This window comes from Athene noctua, chromosome 5, assembly GCF_965140245.1.
Source record: "Athene noctua chromosome 5, bAthNoc1.hap1.1, whole genome shotgun sequence".
Lineage (NCBI taxonomy): Eukaryota > Metazoa > Chordata > Aves > Strigiformes > Strigidae > Athene > Athene noctua.
In genome coordinates, this window is record NC_134041.1 from 65049587 (window position 1) to 65071649 (window position 22063).

At 43.5% G+C, this 22063-nt stretch overlaps 1 protein-coding gene across 6 annotated transcripts in view; it reads left to right on the forward strand.

The window, feature by feature from the left end:
- Positions 1 to 22063, forward strand: part of PTPRE (protein tyrosine phosphatase receptor type E) — a 110553-nt gene that overhangs the window by 58560 nt on the left and 29930 nt on the right. For 4 of the 6 annotated variants that reach the window (XM_074907957.1, XM_074907953.1, XM_074907954.1 and 1 more), the window contains 3 exons: positions 12441 to 12550; positions 19927 to 20029; positions 20292 to 20365. In XM_074907957.1, coding sequence (XP_074764058.1) covers positions 12441 to 12550; positions 19927 to 20029; positions 20292 to 20365 — 287 coding nt within the window. Of the gene's footprint in view, positions 1 to 8323; positions 8348 to 12440; positions 12551 to 19926; positions 20030 to 20154; positions 20214 to 20291; positions 20366 to 22063 lie in introns of those variants that run through there. The other 2 variants (XM_074907952.1, XM_074907956.1) reach the window with 2 other exon arrangements.

Sequence of the window (22063 nt, forward strand, 5' to 3'; positions counted from 1 at the left end):
CCTAATTTGTGACTTCAGTCTCCAGCACAGGCCTGTTGGGAGAGGGGGATGCTGGAAACATGCGAAAATGTAAATGCAATTTTTTGTGTTTGCTTGAAAGATTCTCCATATGTATTCAGTAAACCGAAATTAATTTGGGATGTGGATAGGAATTGTTTAGAAGATATTAATGAGGTTTTAAAATCAGTCGAGATGTTTTTCCTTAAATGTTCTTGTAAGATTTTATAAGGTAGGCTTGGAACTTTTTTGTTGGCCAGTGTTGCACTGTTTGATGACTGCCCCGAAAATACTGCTCTGATAAGCCTCCTTTCTTTCTCCATGTTTCTGTGTTAATGAACTCGCTCCTTTGGTGAGATTGCAGATAAAATAGTAAATAATTCAAAACAGAGCCTTGGAGATCTTTATTTATCTAAAATGAGACCAAGAAGGACAGACAATGAATATTTATGTGGCGAGACACATCTGGATATGAAATAGGAATGTAAAAACGGCTGTGGCATGGGCCTAATGGTGGGCAACGGGTACTTTTGAAATAATCATATGTTTTTTTCTTTTATTTCCACCATAATAATTCTCTGTGCTTTAATCTTAACTCCGTCTTTCACGGCTCAGTCTTCCACATGAACATTGGGCATAACGCCAGGGCTGGTGCGAGCACTCCCCGGGGAGTGTGGCCGTGGTGGGGTGGGCTGGAGCGTGGGCATGTGGCGGTGGCACCGGTGGTCAGGAGCCACAGCCACCCTGTGAGTGCGGCCACTGCTAACCCAGGAGTCACAACCACTTCCTTTCTGTGCGCTGCTCCAGGACACGATGACGGTGGCAGCGGCCGGAGCGTGGGCTTCCTGCTGAGTCAGCACCGGCATCCTGCCACCGCTGCCCGTGCCACCGCTGCCCCTCTCATTAACCAGGAATCGCAGCTTATCCTCCTGGCAGAATTGCTCAGGGCTTTTCATTTAATCTATAACTCATTATCTGGACATAATTTCTTCTGTGCCGAGTATCTGTCTCTAAACTTGAAAGTGTCTTTTAGGATTTAGCCTCTGATCTAGAATTCCTAGCGATTTGGGCTAGAACAGAGACTGACAGGGCAAGTTGGGGTTAGCAGTGATAGCCCAGGCAATTTCTAAACCTCCTCTGCCAAAAATGAGGCCTTTTCTCCCACACCGCCTTTGAATTGGCTCCTCTTTGTGCACTCCAAAAGCTGGCGTTACTCAGATGTTCATCAAAACACTGATATAATGCTCTCCTGCGCAGGGGAGTGGGGGGCAAGGGAGGGCTGGCTCCTCAGTGATTATAAGCTTTTCTATATATAAAATAACGTGACTGGCACTATGAAACGTTCTGTTAACTATTTCAAAAATTCTGCCTTCAGCAGTACTTAGAGCACGTATCACCTGCTTTCCATTAAGTCATTTGGCTAATGACTAAGAGCAAGGCGTAGTTCTTAATTTTCACGCATGCAGCCTTGCATTGCAGAAACGGCTGCTGCAATTGGGCACGTTAGCAAGAAGGAAATGGTGAAAGTGGTTCTAAAAAAAGGGAATAAGTCCAAGTGCAACTGCACGGTAAAAGTAAGAAAACATCAATAAACTGAAAATGCTTTGTTCTTGTAAAAATGTCATACAACGGAGATTCACGTTAGAGCATTATCTGACAAGCCTGCAGAAATATTGCAATTTAAATACTGAAGACAATGAATTCAGCTCTTCCTTTGGCTCAAGAAATATCCTTTAGCTCATGAAATACTTCTAGAGCAGCTTTGGGGCTTTGTGTGGGAGCAGTTGGTTGGGAATCGCTCCTGCCTCGGGAGTCACCTGGCAGTGTCTGGTGTGTGAGATGAGCACAGGCAGCAGGTGAGATGAGATTATCAGGGTGGTGACACAGGGACACGTACAGGTGGAGTGACAGTGGCCTCAAGCTCCAGGATTTTGCTGTTCTGGTTTCCAGTTTCTGCCTCTGCTGCTCTGCTATAGTGGAATTTGGGCTCAGACCTGGCATTTCAGGTCAAAGTTGTTCCTGCAGCATGGAGCTTTCTCACCAGAGCTGCAGTTTACTTTTTTGGGGCAGGACTGGGCAGTGCAGTTAAGACATGAGGAAGAGTCTCTCCTGGGACCAAAAAGAAGAAGAATCAACTTCTCGTGAATTTTCTGGTTTCTGAAAAGACTTCTGGGTTTGCAGAGTTGGTGACATTCAGCTCCTTTACAGCTGTACCTTCCCCAGATGACTGAGAGTGCCTGGGCTTAAGTGTCACTGAAAGAAATGGTCCTTCGGGGGCTGCGTGTGTGAATGCTGAAGGTAGGTGAAAGAATGTATGGAAGAGAGGTGGCTTAGCTCTCCTCCCCAGCAAGGATGCTCCCTTCCTCGGGCTGCTGCCCTCCCTGCCTGGGGGCGAGCAGGGAACAGGCAACGAAACCCTCCGGGGGCAGGTGCATGGGTGGGAGCTGGGGCTGCTGTGAGCCAAGGACAGATTCACGTTCAGGTGAAGGTAGGTGTTTTCAAACTGAGTGGTTTGTGTGCAGTTCTCATATGAGACCAGGCTGGAGACATCTCTGGGTTTGTGTTTGGGAGGCTGCAGGAGCCAGGACATGTGTGAGTGGGCAGAGGGCGTTACATGAGTCTGCTGTGGGATGGGGATGACTCCTGGCTTGTGTCAGCCCTGGCGTGGCCAGCAGGGACAGGGAAGGGATCTGAGCCCTGGGCTCGGCACTGGGGAGGCCGCCCCTCAATTCCTGGGTTCAGTGTTGGGCCCCTCACCCCAAAAAGGCCATTGAACGACTCGAGCGGGGCCAGAGAAGGGCAACGGAGCTGGGGCAGGGTCTGGAGCACAGGTCTGCTGGGGAGCGGCTGGGGGAACTGGGGGGGTTCAGTCTGGAGCAGAGGAGGCTGAGGGGAGACCTCCTGGCCCTCTGCAACTCCCTGCCAGGAGGGGGCAGAGAGGGGGGATGAGTCTCTGGAGCCAAGGCCCCAGCGCCAGGCCCCGAGGGAATGGCCTCAAGCTGCCCAGGGCAGGGTCAGGCTGGCTCTGAGGAAGGATTTCTGTGCAGAAGGGGCTGTTGGGCGTTGGAATGGGCTGCCCAGGGCAGGGGGGAGTCCCCGGGATCCCTGGAGGGGTTGAAGAGTCGGGCTGAGCCAGCGCTGAGGGATCTGGGGGAGTTGGGAACGGTCAGGGGGAGGGTCATGTTTGGGCTGGAGGAGCTTCAAGGGCTTTTCCAACCCAGATAATTCTGGGATTCTGTGAAGAGCTGGAGGTTTTGCAGACAGTTCAGCATAACTCAGTTGCCAGGAAAAATACCGTAACAATTAAATATCAGTAACCCCCAGGAAACTGCTGAAAAGATGTATAGGGCCTGACATATCCTGTCACATCAGGCTTTTTCCCGTGACAGTGTAACATGCCTTACAGATTTCAGCAGAACCTGTAGAAGTTGTAGTGGGGTTTTGACCCTGTCTCAAAGAGATGATGCTTTCTCAGAAGCATGTTAGGAGAGAAGGTGGATGTGATGAAAACGATGCTTTCAGAGCAGCTATTAATTGGAAGAACTCTACCCTGAAGAGTGCAGGTGTGTGGCCTTCACAGCAGCCTGGATATTGTATTGTGTCTATTAATGGCTTGGCTTGCTTGGCAAGTATTGTATTAATGACATAGAAAACAATCTTGACTAATTAGGGAAACACTGTGGAGAGGGTGGCGTGCAGATCCAGAGCAGAAATGGTCACACCTCTGCATTTTGGGCTGCTGAGGCCTTACCCAGCTCATCGGGACTTCGGGAAGGATCTTGGGCTGAGAGAGTCCAGCAGACAGTAATGCGAATTACTGGGGTTTAGAAGTGATCTTTTTGGGGAGACTGAGAGATTCGCTGTGGTCAATGACTTTACAGGAGAGAATATTAAAGAGATGCCTGTCTTCAAGCATCGGTGGCTCAAATGGGAAGAGTTTGTAATCTGTCTCTCCAGGTGGGGGGAGAAGGAGCAGTGGGCTGACTCTACATGGGGAAAATCAATTTAAAATACAAAACGTGAAGGACTGGAATACAGCGCAGAGGGGTGCTGAAGAACTGGAGGTTTGGATGCACTCTCCAGGTCAAGAATGGGGCAGGTGTAGTCAGTCCAGCCTGTGGTGAGGACGTGGCCTTGGTGACTTGTCAAGGACCTTTTGCAAAGGCCCTCCCTCTTTGCTCTGCCATATTATTGAGCACTTTACAGCTCTGTTGGTTGTATTTAGAATGAATCCTCTTGCAATTGTGTAAAAACCTAAATAAAAACATGACTCATTTAATTAATTACACTGAAATCATAGGACTTTACACTTAGCTTTAGACAGGAGTTATTTCAACTTCCTTTAATGATTAAAGCCTCAGTTCATGACATAACGAGTATGAATCTTATAAAAATATATCAGGCTAAATTTTCGGAATATTTAAACATTTTTCTGTACATCAGGTAAGAAGGTTGTGAAATTGTTTCCTCGGTGTTTTGACTTTGAACTATAGCTCCTGGTTGTAGCAATCTGGGCTTGAAAGACATCCATCCATCATGGTACTCATCACACCTGAAAATAATGCTGCATCTACACCTAGTGTTAGTCATTACGTCATCAAGTGGGGGGTTATTTTATAAATAATAATTTGCTTGCTGGCTTCATCCTGATTATTTATACTTCATTTATTCTGGTTAGTGTGGGCTGGCTTAGCCTAGCTCATTTTAAATCAATATTGGTCTCCGTGCTCGCTGGTGGAGGTGGATTATGTTTACTTCAGAACTGCACCTGCACAGACTGGTTTTTCCTACAAAAGCTGGTCAGACGACTGAAAAAGTAGCAAATAAAAAGTGTTTGAGAGTAAATGTACATCTGTGAGAGAGAGAATTTATTAATCATCATGACCGTTTTTATTGCCACATCGAAATACAATTTTTAATTTGAAAATAACTTTAATCTCTATCTCTGAAGTTGGAATTCCTTCTCTTTTCTGTGCACTCTTTTCTTAATTTTGGATTTTTATGATATGAAAGCTGACTGTTCCAAGTCTGACCTGTGGAGTTTTAGATATGATGTCCCAAAATCGTCACAGCCTTTGCATTGCTTCTTTGAGTGCCACTCAGCATGGCATGGAAAAGAAATTTTTCTTTTTTTTTTTTTTTTCTTTTTCATTTCCAGAATTATGGGGCTGCAAATAAGCACTAGACATAATACATGTGGAAATGGAGACTTTTCCAAAATTAAGGCTGCAGTCAAAGTTCGTTATGCTCCTGGTTTTAAACACACCTAAAGCAAACCTCTTTTTAATGCAATTTAGCACATAGCATATCTTTGTAACTGCTTTGACTCTAATTCTGGGGAGCAGTAGTAGCAAAGAACCCAAGCAAATCAAAGAAAGCAGATCGCTCTCATACTCAGCACTGCTGCCTCCTGCTCCTGGGTGCGTTTGTAGAATCGTATTGAAAAACTCCTCACCATTTTTAGTGTGGCAAATGTCACCGTGTAACGGTGGCATGTCAGCCCCACTGTCAACACTGTCATTTAATCCTTTTCAGAGCAGACTTGCTAATGCAGTGCTTAATCTGCTGGTGACAACCAGTGATTTATATTCACTGGAGATCCCGGCATTGCTAATTGAAATGGATTTGAACTAGTGTGAGCCATGGTAGACTGGGTTTTGAGACTTGTTCGTGATACTGAGAAAGAGAGACAGGACCAGCTATATCAGGTCAGTAGAATTTAAAAATTACTCTTACAGAAGTGGTAATTTTTGTCTGTATTAAGGTACGTGTCTTTAAACATAACATTTTTTTGAACAGAGATTTTCTCTATAAATCCTTGTTAACTGTATATAGCCCATGAATGCGTGTGCCCTGCGGATGGCTGGTGCGTGCACCTGAGAAACCAGCTCCCAGCACATGGGAAATCGTCGTTTCTCAACACCGCTGTAACTTTTTGTCACGCACATACTCTGTGCTGCACACGCTGACCTCCTACGTGAAAGTGAAAGCAAATGCACTAGTTTGTCTACCTGAATTAGAGACCAAGTGACTAAGCAAGTAAGACAGTCTATCGAGCTTGATTATTCTAAATGGGAATTCATTTTATTCAGTTAATTGGTACTTTGCCTCACTCAATCTCTTACGTGTAAGTGATTATTCTAATTCGGATTTTTTCAATCTAATTATTTCCATCTCCTTTCCATGATCTTTATGGCAAGTGTTTGTATAGAATCCATGAGGAATTGTTATTGTCTGATAGAATTTTGTGAGCATTTACATTAAGTTATACATGATTTTATCTATTAGATATTTATCCCTTAAATTCTCTTGCTATTCCTGAAGAAGTCAGAAACAAAGCTTGTATTTACATGTACAAAAACCCCAACAGTGAGTGTGCTGTAGACAGTCCCATGAAAAACAGATTTTTTTATGATAAAATGTCACTTTCCATCACGAGGTGTTTTCGGACTGGCCGTGCAGCAGACCACACGGCTGAATTTTGAGGAACGTTTCCCAAGCAGAGAGGTCCCTGCCCGAGTTTCTTGCTGTTTGCTAGGCTGCGCTGAACGCACGTGTGAACAGCTCATCAAATACCTCAGTCCTTTTTCGTTTTCTGGATTTTAGGCCATCCTAAGTCTCTGAGGCAGAATTGCAGGGATTCAAAAAAATGAAAGGGAAAAGATGCCTGATATATTCATTTTTTCTAAAATGAAGCCTGAGGTCCTGCGGCTCTCCAGGCTTTGATGCTGACTGCCCAGGGTGGGGATGGCAGAGGAGAGCTTGGCCTTTACTCGGGGGGTCTGCTGGGACTCAGCGCTACCCTCCACCCCATATTCATCTGTCCTGAAGCCACACGAGTTGAATTCATCTTCATGCAAGTTCTCACTTTCCCCCTGTTTCTTTAGAATGGATAAGAGCGTTTGCTTTTCTAGTTATTTTGTAAAAGCATAGTTTAAGTGAATAATTTTCTTTGAAATGCTGCAGCAATGCTTTCTGACCTGTTTTATGATGTCATGGTGCAATAAAGCTCTAACCAAAAATGGAGTCATGTGAGAGCTATTCCAGTTAAACTATAACTTGGTGCTGAGCTCAGGTGGGACGGCAGAGGTGCGGTGGGAATGTCAAGGCTTCAGGAAAAAGAAAGTAGCTGCAGTCAGGCTGGCTGGGGGCAGGACCTGCTCCTGGTGCCCAGGGATCCCGGGCAGGGCGATGCCGCTCCAGGTCTGGCAGCCCCCCAGCCAGCAGGAGAAAACAGTCACTGGGGCTTCAGACTCTAGAGCAGGACCAACAGCGTTTGGGGGTTTATGGGTGAAAAGCAGGAAGGGCAAAAGGAGAAGATGAAGGAGAGAGGATGGTTTTCCCCTATTCCACTTTCAAAGTATTGTGGTTTTTTTTTTAAACTATCAACCTTTTTGGGTAGGCGCTTGCTCTTGGTGTGGCCAACATCCCAGGAGCCAACAGATTAATCAGCCTACAGTGAGAATGCTTTCACGTCTCTCATTTTTAATTATATTTTCTGAATTGATGGTGCTTATCCTTTCGAATATTACTTTCTTAGCACTAAAAATCTGGGGCATGACCTGAGCTGCATGATACTAAAGCCCGAGAGGAAAAAAAATCCAAACCCCATCAGCCTCTCCACCATCCTCTTTATTAGCTGGGATGTTTCGCTGTGTTATTCCAGGAGGATGCGGGGAATGGGTATCTATTTCACCTGCTCTGAAGGAGCTTGTGCATCAGGCAAAAGTCACACGGCTGTAGCAACACCATGCAGCATGACTAAGGTTTTATTAGCATATTTTCTTAAACCCCAGATTTTATTCTTAAATGGTCAGGTCAGATGAGGATTCAGTTCTGCAGCGAAAATAGAAATTAAGCATGTGTACTAATCCGGTAATCCTTCAAAATAATGCTGTTTTCTCATGTTTTGGGGAGCTGGGCCATCCCCCGGGGCATGTCTTTGGGCCGTGCGAGGAGCGGTGGCAGCGATCCCTGTGCTGGGAGGAGCTGTATGGGGGCTTCACATGCTCCCCGGACTTCTGAGCTGGTCCTTCCTGGATTGCTTTGAGATTTCCAGTGCTTTGCCTCCTTGGCAGGATTTGAGTTAGCTGTGCGATTCTACAGTCTTTTTGTTGTCGTTGTGGTGGTGGTATCAAGTTCCCTGTTGGACATAGAAGCATTTTTCTAGAACAATGCAGACTCTTAGAACTGTGGTTGTAACAGGAATCTCTGGCACCTTTTTAAGGCTTCAGATAATCAGAAATAGCTAAGAATCCTTCACTCTACAAAAAGTACAAGTCCTTGGAGTTAAAGCTTAAGTGCCTGGGCCATTTACCCACGCAAATCCAGGAAATAAAGGCTGGAGGATGTAAGTAGATAAAAATGCATTGTGTCCCCATACGGTTATGAAAGCAGTTCCTATTTCTTTCTCCAGGCGGGGCAGCAGTTGCCTTACAGCAAAGCCGTGTAATAATGACAGTGTGTGCCTTTTACCTGGGTCTTGTCCTTTCTGATTTTATCAACAAGAGGTTTCTTTTGTAGTACACGGTTGTCCTTTCTCTTTCAGCAGTGCTCTTCTACCTGCCTGTCCTCTCTGGAGAGGAGTTGTTGTTTTTTGGGTTTTTTTGTTTTTTGTTTTTTGTTTTTTTTAACAGACTGTGCCATGACATTGTACCTTCTTGAGGATGGCAAATGCTGCTGTGTCTATGATGATAGGGTTTTTTGGTTCAAAAATGATATCGTTGTGGTCCTGTATGTGAAATACATAAATATACATATACAATAAAGCTTACAGTGTTTTATGCTATTGCAACTTGCTCACCTCCCCATCCAGCCCAGTCTGAAGAGGAGTACTTACTACTTGGTTGCACATAGTGCTCGGTCGTGCCAAGCTCAGTCTCTTGCGTCTGCCTCTGTGCTGCGGCACCCAAATTTCCTGTAAATTTTAATCCTTCTTTCTTTAGCAAGCAGAAATGCAAAGTGCTTCGGGCAAAAATGAGATCCCAGAATTGGCATAATCTTTATAGCTGTGTTTATTTCTGATAAATTGTGGGGCATCAACTGTACACTCAAGTTGTACTTGAGTACATTCAAGAGAAACAGATACAAGATGTCTGGCGTGGGTTTTGTATCTGTAAAACCCTCATAACAGTAATTTTGTGAGAAATTATGTTCCTTACACTTTCTAGTCTCTCAGAAACCTGCCAGCAAGTTCAATTATTCTGTTTTTCTTAAAGAGCTGGATGTATTTTAACTCTGAGCCAGCAAACTCGATGCTGTTCTGTAAAATCACTCAGCGAAGCAGCTCGCTGTAACTGCCAGGATCGATTACCCGAAAGGCCAGTGGATCTGAGCAGCCTTTGCCGAGGGTGTAAAGCTCTGAAATCAGTCAAGTGCAGCATTCAGCACCTCATTCCTGGCAACGCCAGTCCTTTCCCTATTGATTCCAGGGTTATTCTGGCTTTATTTCAGATTTCCAAATCCTCTTCCTTCCTTTTCCGTCCCTTCAGTTTCTGTAAACTGCTGCTGTGTGTTCTGAGCTTCCAGCACGCTATTGCTTATAATTCTAAATTTAAAATTTTGAAGGGTTATGTATGTAATGCTAAATACAGTGTCACCTTACCAGGTTTTTATAATATGGATTGCTTCCAAAGTTAACACCAAATTCCACTGGGGATGTTTGTTTTGCTGAACAGAAAAATTCACAATGACTTGCAGGTTTCTAGAGCAGGTGATTGTCTTAATTTTTTTTTTTTTTTTTTTTGTTAGACACAGCCTTGTTTTTTTTCCTGCAACATCAAAATGCTAACTCCTTACTCAACTCTTACAATAGATGGAAAAGACTGAGGAAATATATTTGTTTAACTCAGCCCAAGTAGCCTAGGTATAAAACTTCATATAATTGATAGCAGTATGGTCCCTCACCATGGTGACTATCATACAGAACTATAAATGGGTTTGATTTTATCCAGTTACACCTGGCTAAAGAGATTTCTCGAAGCTGGAGTGTTTTGGAGTAAAAAGGGTGGATGTCCTGCTGTCAAAGCTGGGTTGCAGTTGTCAGACCAGGTCTGCGTGTGATGGGACCACCGACATGTTTTGTGATAAGCTATTCTGCATAATTAGTTGTCTAATCCTAAGAACGGCTAGTTCAGGGGTAACCTGGCTGTTGGCTGAGCCTGTTAGGGTAAGACATCAAGTCTGCTTAAATTATAAAGAGTAGCAGAAGGAATTGAATGAGTAAATCTGTCAGTAGGAAGCTGGATGGGGAAAGAAAAAAAAAAAAATTAAAAAATAAAGTTTGATGGTAATAGTACTTTTTATTATTATTTTTTCACTCATTACGTTAGAGAAAAAAATCAGCTAGATCCACTGAGCTTCAAGAGAAGCAAGAAGAAATTCTGTTAAGCGTGTGCTGCTGTGTAAAAACAAATTTTATACCTTTTCTTTTTTCCTCAGAAAATATATTTTGTCTTTTAACTTTCATGTTTATTTTTTTCTCACTCCTATATTCTCAGAACACTTGGAAGAATTTAAAGTAGCATTTTAGGAGCAATGGATAGCAAGCATCCTGCAATCCCTTCTGGAAGGGGTTACTGTGGTAAACAGAGTGTGCTCGAAGTGCTTTCAGCAGGCAGAAGGGCTGCTCTCTATCGAACAGAGCCTTGAGAAAGACAAATAATGAAGTGTAACATCAGATGAGATTATTTGACGCCCACCCTTTAAGGGTCTGTGTGCTCCTTAAGGCAGCTGCAGTTTGAGGTGCCCTCAGCTGAGCCTTGCTACTGCCAACATCCCTTCAAAGCATGAGAGAATTAATTTTGAGGTCTGTTTCTCTTTTTTAAAGAGTACCGGCTGTGTGCTGAGTTTGAATTTAGTCCTAGGTATAGCAGAGAGGCTGGGAATAAGGTTCACTGCCGAGTAATGCATGTGAAAGTGGCGAAAAGGTGGTGTGAAAGTTGTTGTTAGAGGAGTTTTTTATACAATCAAGATTATCCAGAGATAATTTCTGGTAAATTATCCCATTTTACATTGAAAGGAAGGATTTTCTAATGGTTATTCTAATAGTAGATTTTTCTAATGGTTATGCTAAACTGCCAAGTTCGTGGATGATTTTTTTTTTTTCTGTCTGTTGTTAGGCAGCACTATATAATATCCTGTGCAAACTGTAATATTAAATATATAATATTTAAACATCGGGAGCTTTGTTGTGCAGTATTACAATGGTTATCATTTTAGCAATGGATGTAGAGCCACCATCTGGATGTGTTCTGCCATTTGCGAAATACAGAAAGTAATGTTTGTGTGGAACGCCAAAGAAAATCTTTTCAAATCAAGCAAGACTGGCTAATGGCTGAGATGGCAGCCTTTTATAATTAATATGTTTATTAGAGACTGGATAAATGTAGATTAAATTAATAACATCTATTTTTTTCCACATAAACCTTGATTTAGAGGGACTAGAATATTTCTAGACCAGCTCATTTATAGACATTAATTTCCCTGAATTTCTCTACAGTCTTCAGAGTAGCAGCACGTTCTCATCACACCTTTTCTCTAACCTTCTCTACACTGGAAATGATTTTCTGAAATTCTGTGTGTTTGGAAGGCTTTGGTGAAATGCTTTATAGCTCGCAGACGTGTTCTCCAAAGGGACGTATCTGCAAAGCACCGTATGTCCGTACATACATATGGCTGTAGCAAATCAAGGTGGGGTAAGGAAGCTCTGAAAAGTGCTTCTTACAGGTACTTTAAACCTCATGGTTGTTACTGGTCTGCCTGGTCGTAAAAGCTTTTCCTCTTTGTTTTGGTCTCCAGGCATCGGTGATGCCAAATGGTGTGTCAGAGTTACCCCATGGTATTGGTCTTACGGAGGAAAGTCCCTCGGACCCCTGAGACAGGGTCTGGCCACGCTGGGGTTTTAGGCTGCTCTCCCCTCCCTGCAGCCCACGCTCCTCCTGCTGCTCCTTGCAGAAGGTATAATGCATGCAGTTATGGCAGGAACCACCAAAAATACGTGGGGTTTGCATTTATTCTCAAGATTTGTTTTCATTCTCTCGATTCCAGCTGCTGGTCCTCATGAGTTTTCTTCTTATTTATGGAAGTGACTTCCAGACTCCTTGCCTCGGTGTCCTCAGCTGCTGTGTTTTACTGATGTAAAGGAGATTTTCTGGCCCAATTTGAGTCGTTGTCTTTGAATGATGCTGAGCGTTATCTCCCTGTTCTTGGATTTAAAACATTCTCAATGAATTCTTAGTGTGCACAACGGGTGTTTTTTCTTTTCCTTCTGCATCAGAACTGAAAATTAAGTGATAAGGCAGTGGGAGAGTATAAAACAAGTTTTAAAACTTTCCTCATCTAAAGTAAACATTGCTTTTTCTTTTCACTTTGTTCTGATGTGAGAAAAAAACATAATAGTAATTTGACCTGAGCATTTATTTTTTGCTTTCATTTTCTTTTAGGTCCAGGATGGAACATTCCTGCTTGCTCCTGCTGCTCTGTGTTAGTTTTCTGTTTGCACAAGCTTTACCACCCAATGGAACTGAATTGCCCAAACCACCACCAACAACAAGTAAGGGCATCACTTCATTTGTGGGGATGGGAGCGGGTGTGGAAAGGGTCTTACTGAGGTCCCGCTGGTGACGGAGTCCTGGCTGTTTTCCCAGGACTTTGACCCCGCTAATGTGCTTCTAATCTTACCCATGACCTCTGTACTTGGATCTCCATATGACTGGTGTTGTACTCTTTAACTTTCTCTTTCCCACGTACGGGAAATGCACAGGATAGCTTCGGGAGATGTGGGGAGGCACGGGGTGTCTCCTCCTGCCTGGGCTGCAAGCTCTCCATGGCCCAGGAGTGTCACTGCAGATCCTCCAATGTGATGGGACCTGGATGCAGATAATATAAAATATCAGTTAGACAACAGGATGTGCACATTTAAACATCACGAGGAACTACGGTCTATATATGTGTTCTGTGTTTTCTAGTGATACAAGCTGTCTAAAGCAAGACTTGAGGAGATGGATAATAGCACAGGTGTCCTGTGTAAGATTAGGTCAGGTGGAAAATATAAAAGCCCTTTTTAAAGACCTGAGAGCAGTCTTCTACTCACCAGTCCACCACAGCATCTTTTATTCATCCTCATTTCTATTTCTGAAATTTATTCCTCCTGCTTCAAGCCCTCCTACAAGTATGTCCTAAGACATTACAGTCCTGGAGAGGGGCTCATTCAAGTCAAATAAGGATTTGTTGGGTTGTTTTTATTTAAGGTACCGATGCTACTGTTCTGTTCTGTGATGGGATGATATATTTTACTTGCACGTTGTCCTTATCCTTTGTAATTCTAGCTGGATGTCTTTGAAATCCCTGTGCTGGTGGTCAGGCAGTGGTGTGCTGTTCCTGCTCATGAACAATATGCTCATGTCAGAGGGGGATTTCTGAAGGGGTAGCTGCTTCGTGGGCTTGGTCAAAGGGAAATAAAGCTGATGATGTTCCATATAAACAGTGTGGTGAAATCTTGGTCAGTTTTCAGACAACTGTTGTTGACCCCCGGTCTGATAGGAGGGTGTTTTTGTGGTTTGGGTGATTGGTTTGGTTTTAATCTGCTTGTGACCCTTACACCCGTGTGGAAGAAGAGCCAAGCACAAATCAAATGCCAGGCATGGCTGATGGCCACTTCGATTTTTTGGTCCTTAGATGTAGTAATTTAGGTGTTAGGCACTTGCTTCCATCAAAATCTGAGGCTGGAGAACAGCAGAGGTACAGCCGAGCCCTGCTCTGCCCGGGCACTAACACACAGCAGAGGTGGAGGGTCAGGGGCTCTGCCATGAGTAATGACTGTCTTGGTGTTTGCTTGAGGCTTTCAAAAGAAATACATTGCTAATATAAATAAAAAATTAGCTAAGTATAAAATTGATAATAAACTGCTCTGCTGAAAGAGGGTCAAGGAGCTGTCAGTGCCTTACTTCTTGTTTGGCCCTTGGAACAATAGAAGAACAAGTTACTAATATTGGTCTGAGTGTGTAAGAATATGGGAATTGGGAAAGAGAAGTAACACGTTTGTTGTATCACTTCCCAGAATTTTAACAGAATCAGTATAAAGGGAGTTTCTCCATAGATGCTGTTCATCTTGAAAGCTTAATTCCACATTATCTTGAATTTAAGTATGATAATACGGATAAGAGTAATCTTATCATCCATGTTTTAATTAAGTCTAAATTTCAGTGATACGATCTAGAGACAGTTTAGCTGTACAATACAGCTTTTTTCCCCGAATATCAAAGCTTTCATTATTTTGCAGTGAAAAGCAAAGAGTTTTGTCTGATAGCCAAATACATGCACACTGAAAACATACTACGGTGTAGAAAGTTCCAAGATAATAGCATTATCTGATACATTTTATAGCTATTGAACTAACACAATATTTTTTAATGCAAAATTAAAGATTTTTTGATTGAAGTACCAAGAAAACTCCGTTTAAAAGAATATGGAAAGAACTGAAGAATACTAAAAAACATCCAGCTTTCCTTCTGCATGCTAAGTTGATGAATAAGATGCTTTTGATTCTGAAAGGAATAGTTATGTTTTATTGCATGTCATTATTTTAGCTGACTTGCTCTTTAAAACATTTGTTGAATTAAAATGTTGGGTTTATTCTTACTTTAAACATAGATACCTAGCCTGTATGGCTCAATTTTTCAACACTGCTGCCATTTTGCTTCTTACAAGGGTACCATGAAATTTCCCTTGCATAAAATCAGAATATTCTGGGGTTTATTGTACTGCCGTTTACTGGAGAAATTGCACTGCCATTTACTCAGACTATTCAGCTGTATTAAATAAATATAAACCAGTATTTATTTATTTGGTTTTGCATAAATAAATGTGTATTTCAAGTAGATAAAACTTTATGCTATCAAATATGTGTGACAGACTATTTATACATGATGTTGTCCATAGCATTAAAATAATTCCCTGTTACTCAAATATTAATTAGTTATCCAGTATTCTTAGTCAGGATTACTTCCTCTTGTAGTTTTAATTGTTATGGAGTTTAAATCTGAAAGGAGTCTGGGAGTTGCAGCAGTAAAGCTTTTAAGACCTTTCCAAATGTTTCCATTTCTTTAGTGTTTACTGGATGAATGTTTCGTGGGTTTCATGCCCATCTTTACCATTTCTTTCCACTACTGATGTACGAACATGCAGAAGTAACAAATTTATCAGATGAGTGGGAGGTTAAAAGGCAGCAAACGGTGCAGCGTTTGATGCCCTCTTGCTTGCTGGTTTAAACTTTCAAGAAGTTAGTGGGTGTCTTTGAAGACAGCTGAAGCAATGTATAGGAAGAATTCCTATAGGATAGCCAGAGCTGGGGACTTTCACACTAGACTCGGGGTGCTGCTTTCTTGTAGAAAATGAGGCATTAACAGAAAATTGAGTTTTGGAGAAGGAGGCTGGCTCATTTTACTTAGTGTTTAAAAGCCAAAGGGATACTATGCTGGTAGACAATTTCAAGAAGTAGTTTGAAAAGCAGAACTTCAGAAACAGATGCTTTTGGATTGGGGGTTGGGATAGATGACATTTAAAGGTCTCTTCCAATGCAAATTTGTGGTGGCAAGGCGAGGCTGTGACAGGTCTGGCTGTGCAGCATTTGGCTCTTCAATGGCACAATTCTTGCCTTTGCTGCTGCTTGCCTTCTTGTGTACTGCAGGCTGTGGACACTGGTTTGTCTTCCCTACCTGTCTTTTGCCCTTCCTTTATTTATTTATTTTTTTAATTTGGGTTTGCTTTTCAGATATACCAAACGCATCTCCGGGTTATCAGCTGGGTATCTGCTTCCTCTCTGCGGCCAAAGCATGGTGAAGCACTGTGGTTCTCTGCAGGGTTGGGGTTTTCCCTTCCAAAAATAGCGAGAGAGGGCTTAGTCTGGACTTGGTGGTATCCCCGTTGGCTTGGGGCTTCTGCTCAGCCACTGCAGCACAAGTTCATCTGGACAGCAAGGAGGCGGGGTGGCTAGATGGAAACACAGAGAGGAGGAGAGTTCCTTTTTTATTGAGTTGTAGACTTTCAGCGTAGAGAAAGCACACAGTGATGTGCACGAGGCTTAATTATAATAAAACAGTAACTGTTAAATCTGAACAGAGAGTTCAGCAAACGGAAGTCGCAGAAGTCTTTACAATAACAACAAAAACTAAATAGCTTATTTTTACCCAGGGGGCCAAGAAGGCCAATGGCATCCTGGCTTGTGTCAGCACTGGCGTGGCCAGCAGGGACAGGGAAGGGATCTGAGCCCTGGGCTCGGCACTGGTGAGGCCGCCCCTCGATTCCTGGGTTCAGTTTTGGGCCCCTCACCCCAAAAAGGCCATTGAATGACTCGAGCGTGGCCAGAGAAGGGCAACGGAGCTGGGGCAGGGTCTGGAGCACAGGTCTGCTGGGGAGCGGCTGGGGGAACTGGGGGGGTTCAGTCTGGAGCAGAGGAGGCTGAGGGGAGACCTCCTGGCCCTCTGCAACTCCCTGCCAGGAGGGGGCAGAGAGGGGGGATGAGTCTCTGGAGCCAAGGCCCCAGCGCCAGGCCCCGAGGGAATGGCCTCAAGCTGCCCAGGGCAGGGTCAGGCTGGCTCTGAGGAAGGATTTCTGTGCAGAAGGGGCTGTTGGGCGTTGGAATGGGCTGCCCAGGGCAGGGGGGAGTCCCCGGGATCCCTGGAGGGGTTGAAGAGTCGGGCTGAGCCAGCGCTGAGGGATCTGGGGGAGTTGGGAACGGTCAGGGGGAGGGTCGTGGTTGGACAGCAATCCACGAAGAGCAGTTTAGTTTTAGTTTTAGAGAGGCAGAGGGTTCAGTTATCTATTTTCTGAAAAGAATTTCAGACCTGTGAATAAATAGAGCTTGTTGAGGGATTTCTTGTGTGCTTGGATAAATAATAACTTACCTGACAATCACCTGAATAATTTCAGGTACCTGACTTTCTATCAAGGGCAACCCTCGCACCTTGCCTTGTTTGCTTGCTTTTGTGGAGGGAGAAAAAAGTGGTTTAACTGCACTTTTATTCATGGGCCATTTTACTGTTGTTCTCCTACCTGCACAGGAACCAATGCTGCGATGAAGAAAATCAGAGACGGAGAGATTGTGGGGAGCGGTTCACAGGGCAGTTCCTGATGTGCATGCACTGCTGTTAGTTCCCTTTTTTCTTGTGGGTGGCTTTGTTTTTAACACATATGGAAAGTGGGAACATCATAACCCTGAAGGAAATGGTGATACATTTCCAGAAAGAGCCGTTCAGAGCGCTGGGCCAGCAGCTCAGGGAATGAAGCTGGGAAAGAACCCCATGAGTCAGCCTCGGTGGGTGGCAGGGGAAGCACGAGGGGTTGCCACCATCCTCCGGGCAATAATCCTCCTCTCTTGTCAAGATGGAAGTCACTATTTCATTGTATTTCTGAAAAAAATACCCTTGGGATGATCTTTTTTGTGTGGCTGCAAACAGAAAGCCCTGTGGTTTTGGACCACAGCTCTCTTTGTGTTGAAGCAGTGGAAAATTTTCCCTGGCAGTGGCTGCAGTAGAGATCTGCTTTAGAGGACATCTGCCTCTTCTGCGTGCATTCACTCATATGTTTCAGTTGTTAATTTTTGAAGCAGCACTAATTAAAAAATATTTCAGGTCTGCCTTTCAGTCTCCCCTTAAAATCCCACTTAATATGTAGACAGTTGTGTTGCCCAAAGATGGTTCAGCCTTTGAGTCTACAATGACCTAAGCCTAGTTTTAACTTTCTGTTAGAATTTTTGGGCTACATTTATAAAACTACCGGTGCAGATATTGAAGAAAATCCAGGTAATAAATGAAACTGTTTAAAACCACACTGTGCCTTACACGCAGGCTCTGCAGAGATGAAGCCAGTGGTGTGCCACTGCAAGGCTTTGAAAAATGTGACCGTGTACAAGGAAGAAGGGACTGTTTGTGGGTTTTGACCTAATTTCCTTGTGGCATGGTAGGAGGAGAGGTGAGATCTCAATGCAGAGAGTTGCACCGGCCGTTGCAGGGCTGCTCTGTCCTTAACTAACGAAATGTAGACAGTGGTCTGGAAGGAGGTTGAACTTCTCTCCCCCCGAGTTGGATTGAGGCTTTTTGTGTTTGTCTGGGAATCAGAGTTTTCCAAAGACACCCCAGAAATGTGTGAGGTACATCCATTCTTCTGAAGGGAAGAGACGGGTGATTTTATATTGTGCAATGAACTGAGGGAAATTTTCATTCCCTCGTGACTCAAACTTGTTTTTCCCCCCTTGTGTCATGGGTCTTGACACAGAGCCAGTGAGGAGAACTAACACAAAACCCCTACATCCTGGAGGATTCTGAGATACTGAGTCTGAAATTTTTAAACTTCAAAAGTGGGCTAAAGTGGTTCCTTTTTGCCTGTGGGGGGCAAAACCAGGGGTCTGTTTGTCTGTTTGTCAGACCTTGGTTTCTGTGCAGAGCGCGGTGTCGCTAAATACTGCTCAGAAGTTGTTAAACCGTTTCTGGTGATGCACGTTCATCCAGACACTCCTTCCAACTGTGATTGTTTGAAACCCTGTCAAGTGATGGTTTCTGATTACTGTTTTGTCGTGCCTGTCACTTTTATCTTTATATACCACTTAAATGTCGAGTTTTATGCATTTTATTGCCTTCCCTTGCTTTGTATTATTTTGTTGACTTGAGATACCTTCTTTCCTCCTTCTTTCCACATATGCCTCTAAAGGAGGTTTTTCTGTGCCCTAATACCCTGTTTCAGCATCCAGAGAGCTTCCAGCCGCTCACAAGATACAAACCAACACTCAAATGGTTTTGCAGCAATTCTGGACAGTTGGTTTATCCATATGTGCTCTTTTCTATAATATTGTAGGTGCTGTGTACTCCTAGATATTTACTGTAATCTTGTGCTTTCATGATCTTTTATGTCGAGGCTGGTGACAAGATCTCTTCAAAAAACCTTTGCTGCAAGTAAGCAAAAAGACTTTAGAGGAGTGTGAGTGCAAGAGGTGTTAGGAGAATAACTTGGATTTATTCATCTAGTTGGAAAGAAAAATGGGTAGTAGGGTTGTATTTTGCTTGCTGAAAGCTAAGGCTGAGAGTTTTGCTTTCTTAAATAAAACATGTTGGGTTTTTAATGGTTTTAATGTGTTAAATATTGAATTGTTCAGTAGAATTTTAAAAGGTTAGAGAAGCATAATGAAACGGAAATGTGAAGTCACATGCATAAAAACGCTATTAGCAGAAGGAGGAGTCTCTCAATTTATACTAGATATAACAGATATATTTGTTTAATCTCCATTCTGAGTTAAAAGCCTCATCATTCCTACTTGTTCTTATATAATATCTATATGATATAGAAATGTATGATATAGAGATATATAAAATAAGCAGGAGAAGACGCTGCAGTCTGCGCTGTCCCCTCCTGCCCTGCCCCTCCATCACGCTCAGCATGTGCTTTACAGCCTAGCACAGCCAGCAGCAGTGGTTTGGACTGTTCAGTGTTTAAAACGCATGTTGTGTCTCTGGAGTCAATAAAATCCATACAAAGGGTGGCATTCTTGGGTCGTTTCTTTCTGGCTGAGAAATAGCTCATGCGCATAAGGGTACTGCAGCAAACCTTTTGAATGGGCTTCAAATGTGGCTGAATACCTTGTGCCCATTAAACTTACTCTGACTACAAGTAAATTCTGTTCTTAACTAATCATCCCCCAAAAATATCCTTGATATTCTCAGCAGCAGGTAGTTCTGAAGGGGGGTATAAAAAAAAAAAAAAAAAAAAAAAAAATTAACTTACAGCTTTGCCTATATTAAATAATTTGTGATGCTTTTAGTAAGTACAAGTAGATTATTGCAGAGAACCACAGATTTTTGATACACCAAGCACAGTTTCTCTACCAGATTAGACAATCCGTGTCTATAATGCTTCATGTTTTCTGTGTTCAATCCACAGACTCCACAGAGGAGAACAATTTACACAAGGACCTACTGACTTCAATGCTGATTCTGCTCCTGGTCTTCATCATCTTCATTCTGTTGGCTGGCTATTTTTTCAGGTAGGTCTGCGTGGAGCTCTGCAGACAGAACTAGCTCAGTCTTGTTTCGATATGATCTAACAAGGAAATGAAATGCGTATTTATGGTGAGGCGGGAGCCTCCATCACAGCGCAGAGGAGGCTGCCGCGGCGGTGGTGGCTCTCGCTGTCAAGATGAACAGAAAGAGTTTCTCCAGAATTATGTGGTTGGTAAAACAGGTTTGGGAAAATGCTTGTTGCCTTTCCAAGTAGTTACTCAGATGAATGTGGTGTGTGTATTTCAGGTTCAGAAGACATAGGAAAGCTGTTGTGAACTCCGGGGACAAAAAGATGCCAAATGGGATCTTAGAAGAACAAGGTATGGAGAGATTTGCTTTCCTTCTCTGTGTGAGTTTTGTTTGTGTACGTGCACACTTGTTTGCTAATTAAGAATTCAATTGTTCATTTATGTTTCCTTTTTATTTATAACATAAATTATAGGATCATTATTAAAGAGAAAATAGGTTGAAAAAAAATGGAGGTCCGTATTAAGCATGTGTATATATAATCTTAACTTTCCCTTGTTGGTTTTAAATCATTTTCACTTTATGTTGCAATACAGCAGAGGTTTCTTTGTGAATGTTTCTTGTTCTCTTTATATATGTTTTATTAGGATGCCAGCTGAGATCCAGGTTCCTGGCCCTGTGATCTTTGTATTTAGAGAAAGAATTGCAGTATTTCTTCTTAAAAGTGGGAAAAAACAGTCCATAACTCTCTGTGAATTTACCGGCTGGTTCCTGAACGTGGAGAGAAACAAGCAAGGGGATGAGATAGGGCAGTGATGTAAGGCAGTGCCACTAAAATAAAACACTCTTAGGGGTTGAAAATGCTTTCCTGTGGCTTTTTCAGTGTGCTGGGTTCGTATCTGTTCACGGGGAGCCCTTCGGGTGGGTTACTCTGCGGATCTAGGAAGTGTGGAGGGGGCCACTCGCTTCTTGCTTACAAACTATTTGAGCCATAACAAAGAGAAAAACTTGATGATATAAAGAATTACGTCTCTGTGCCGGTTCCGCACCGCTGCGTATGAACTGAAGAGCGGGTTAATAAACATGGTAGCAGTCGGATAGAAAGTCAAACCTCTAAATATACCCGTCTGCTTCCTGTTGGGTCTGTGCTTGTGCACAGGAACCCCGTGGGGCGAGCGCGGCTTGGAGATCCCCGCGGTGGCCCGGTGGCCTCGGGCGATGACTGGTTAGTGCCACCGCCAGCCAGGTTTCATGTGCAAGTGGAAATGCCCCCCTCGTGCTCAGCGTGCAGGGAAGTGGTCGGCCTTTCTGTTTGCCTTGGGTTGTAAATAAAACTTGTCTTCGCCAACGGTGAGCTTAATCCCCCCCACTTCTTCCAGCTGCCCGTGGGGAGGCTCGTTTCAATTTCTAAGTGGCCAGTTGTGCTCCCAAGGGGCCACAAAGGTTTCCTGGGGCTTCATTTCCTGATGAAAGCCTTTATTGCCCTACGTGAGCCTTTATTATTTCCCTGCACGAGCTGAGGTCCAGGTAACAAGCAGTGCCTGCAGCAATCCCCGTACCAAACCCTGCTGCCGTGGAACAACTGTGTGCTGGGGCTGGGCTGATGCTGGGCTGGGGCAGCTGAGAGCCACAGCTCGTCTCAGCCCAGAGTTTCTGTCCTCTGACAAAGTCGTTTGAGTTTTTTTGGTTGGTTTCTTGTTCTTCCCACCCCCCCCCCCCCCCCCCCCCCCCTTACAAGTGAAATAATCTAGCATGTCTTTTCAGTGGTAGATACTAAAAGCTGTCCCTGCCCTGTGGTAGAGCAGCTCTGGGATGTAACACTCTTCATCAGCAGAAGGAACCTTCTCCTTTTCTAAATAAAACTTGGTCACATTTCATTCTGCTGTAAATACAGAAACGATTAATTTTACCAATTGTGGTTCTACTTGAATTTATTATCTTCTTAAAGGAGCTACTTGGCCTCTGGTTTATCACTGATTGAAGTGTCATGTTGAGAAGTATGGTTTGTCATCTTCCAGCAGAAAAATTAATTTGTAGTTGGAAATAGCTTG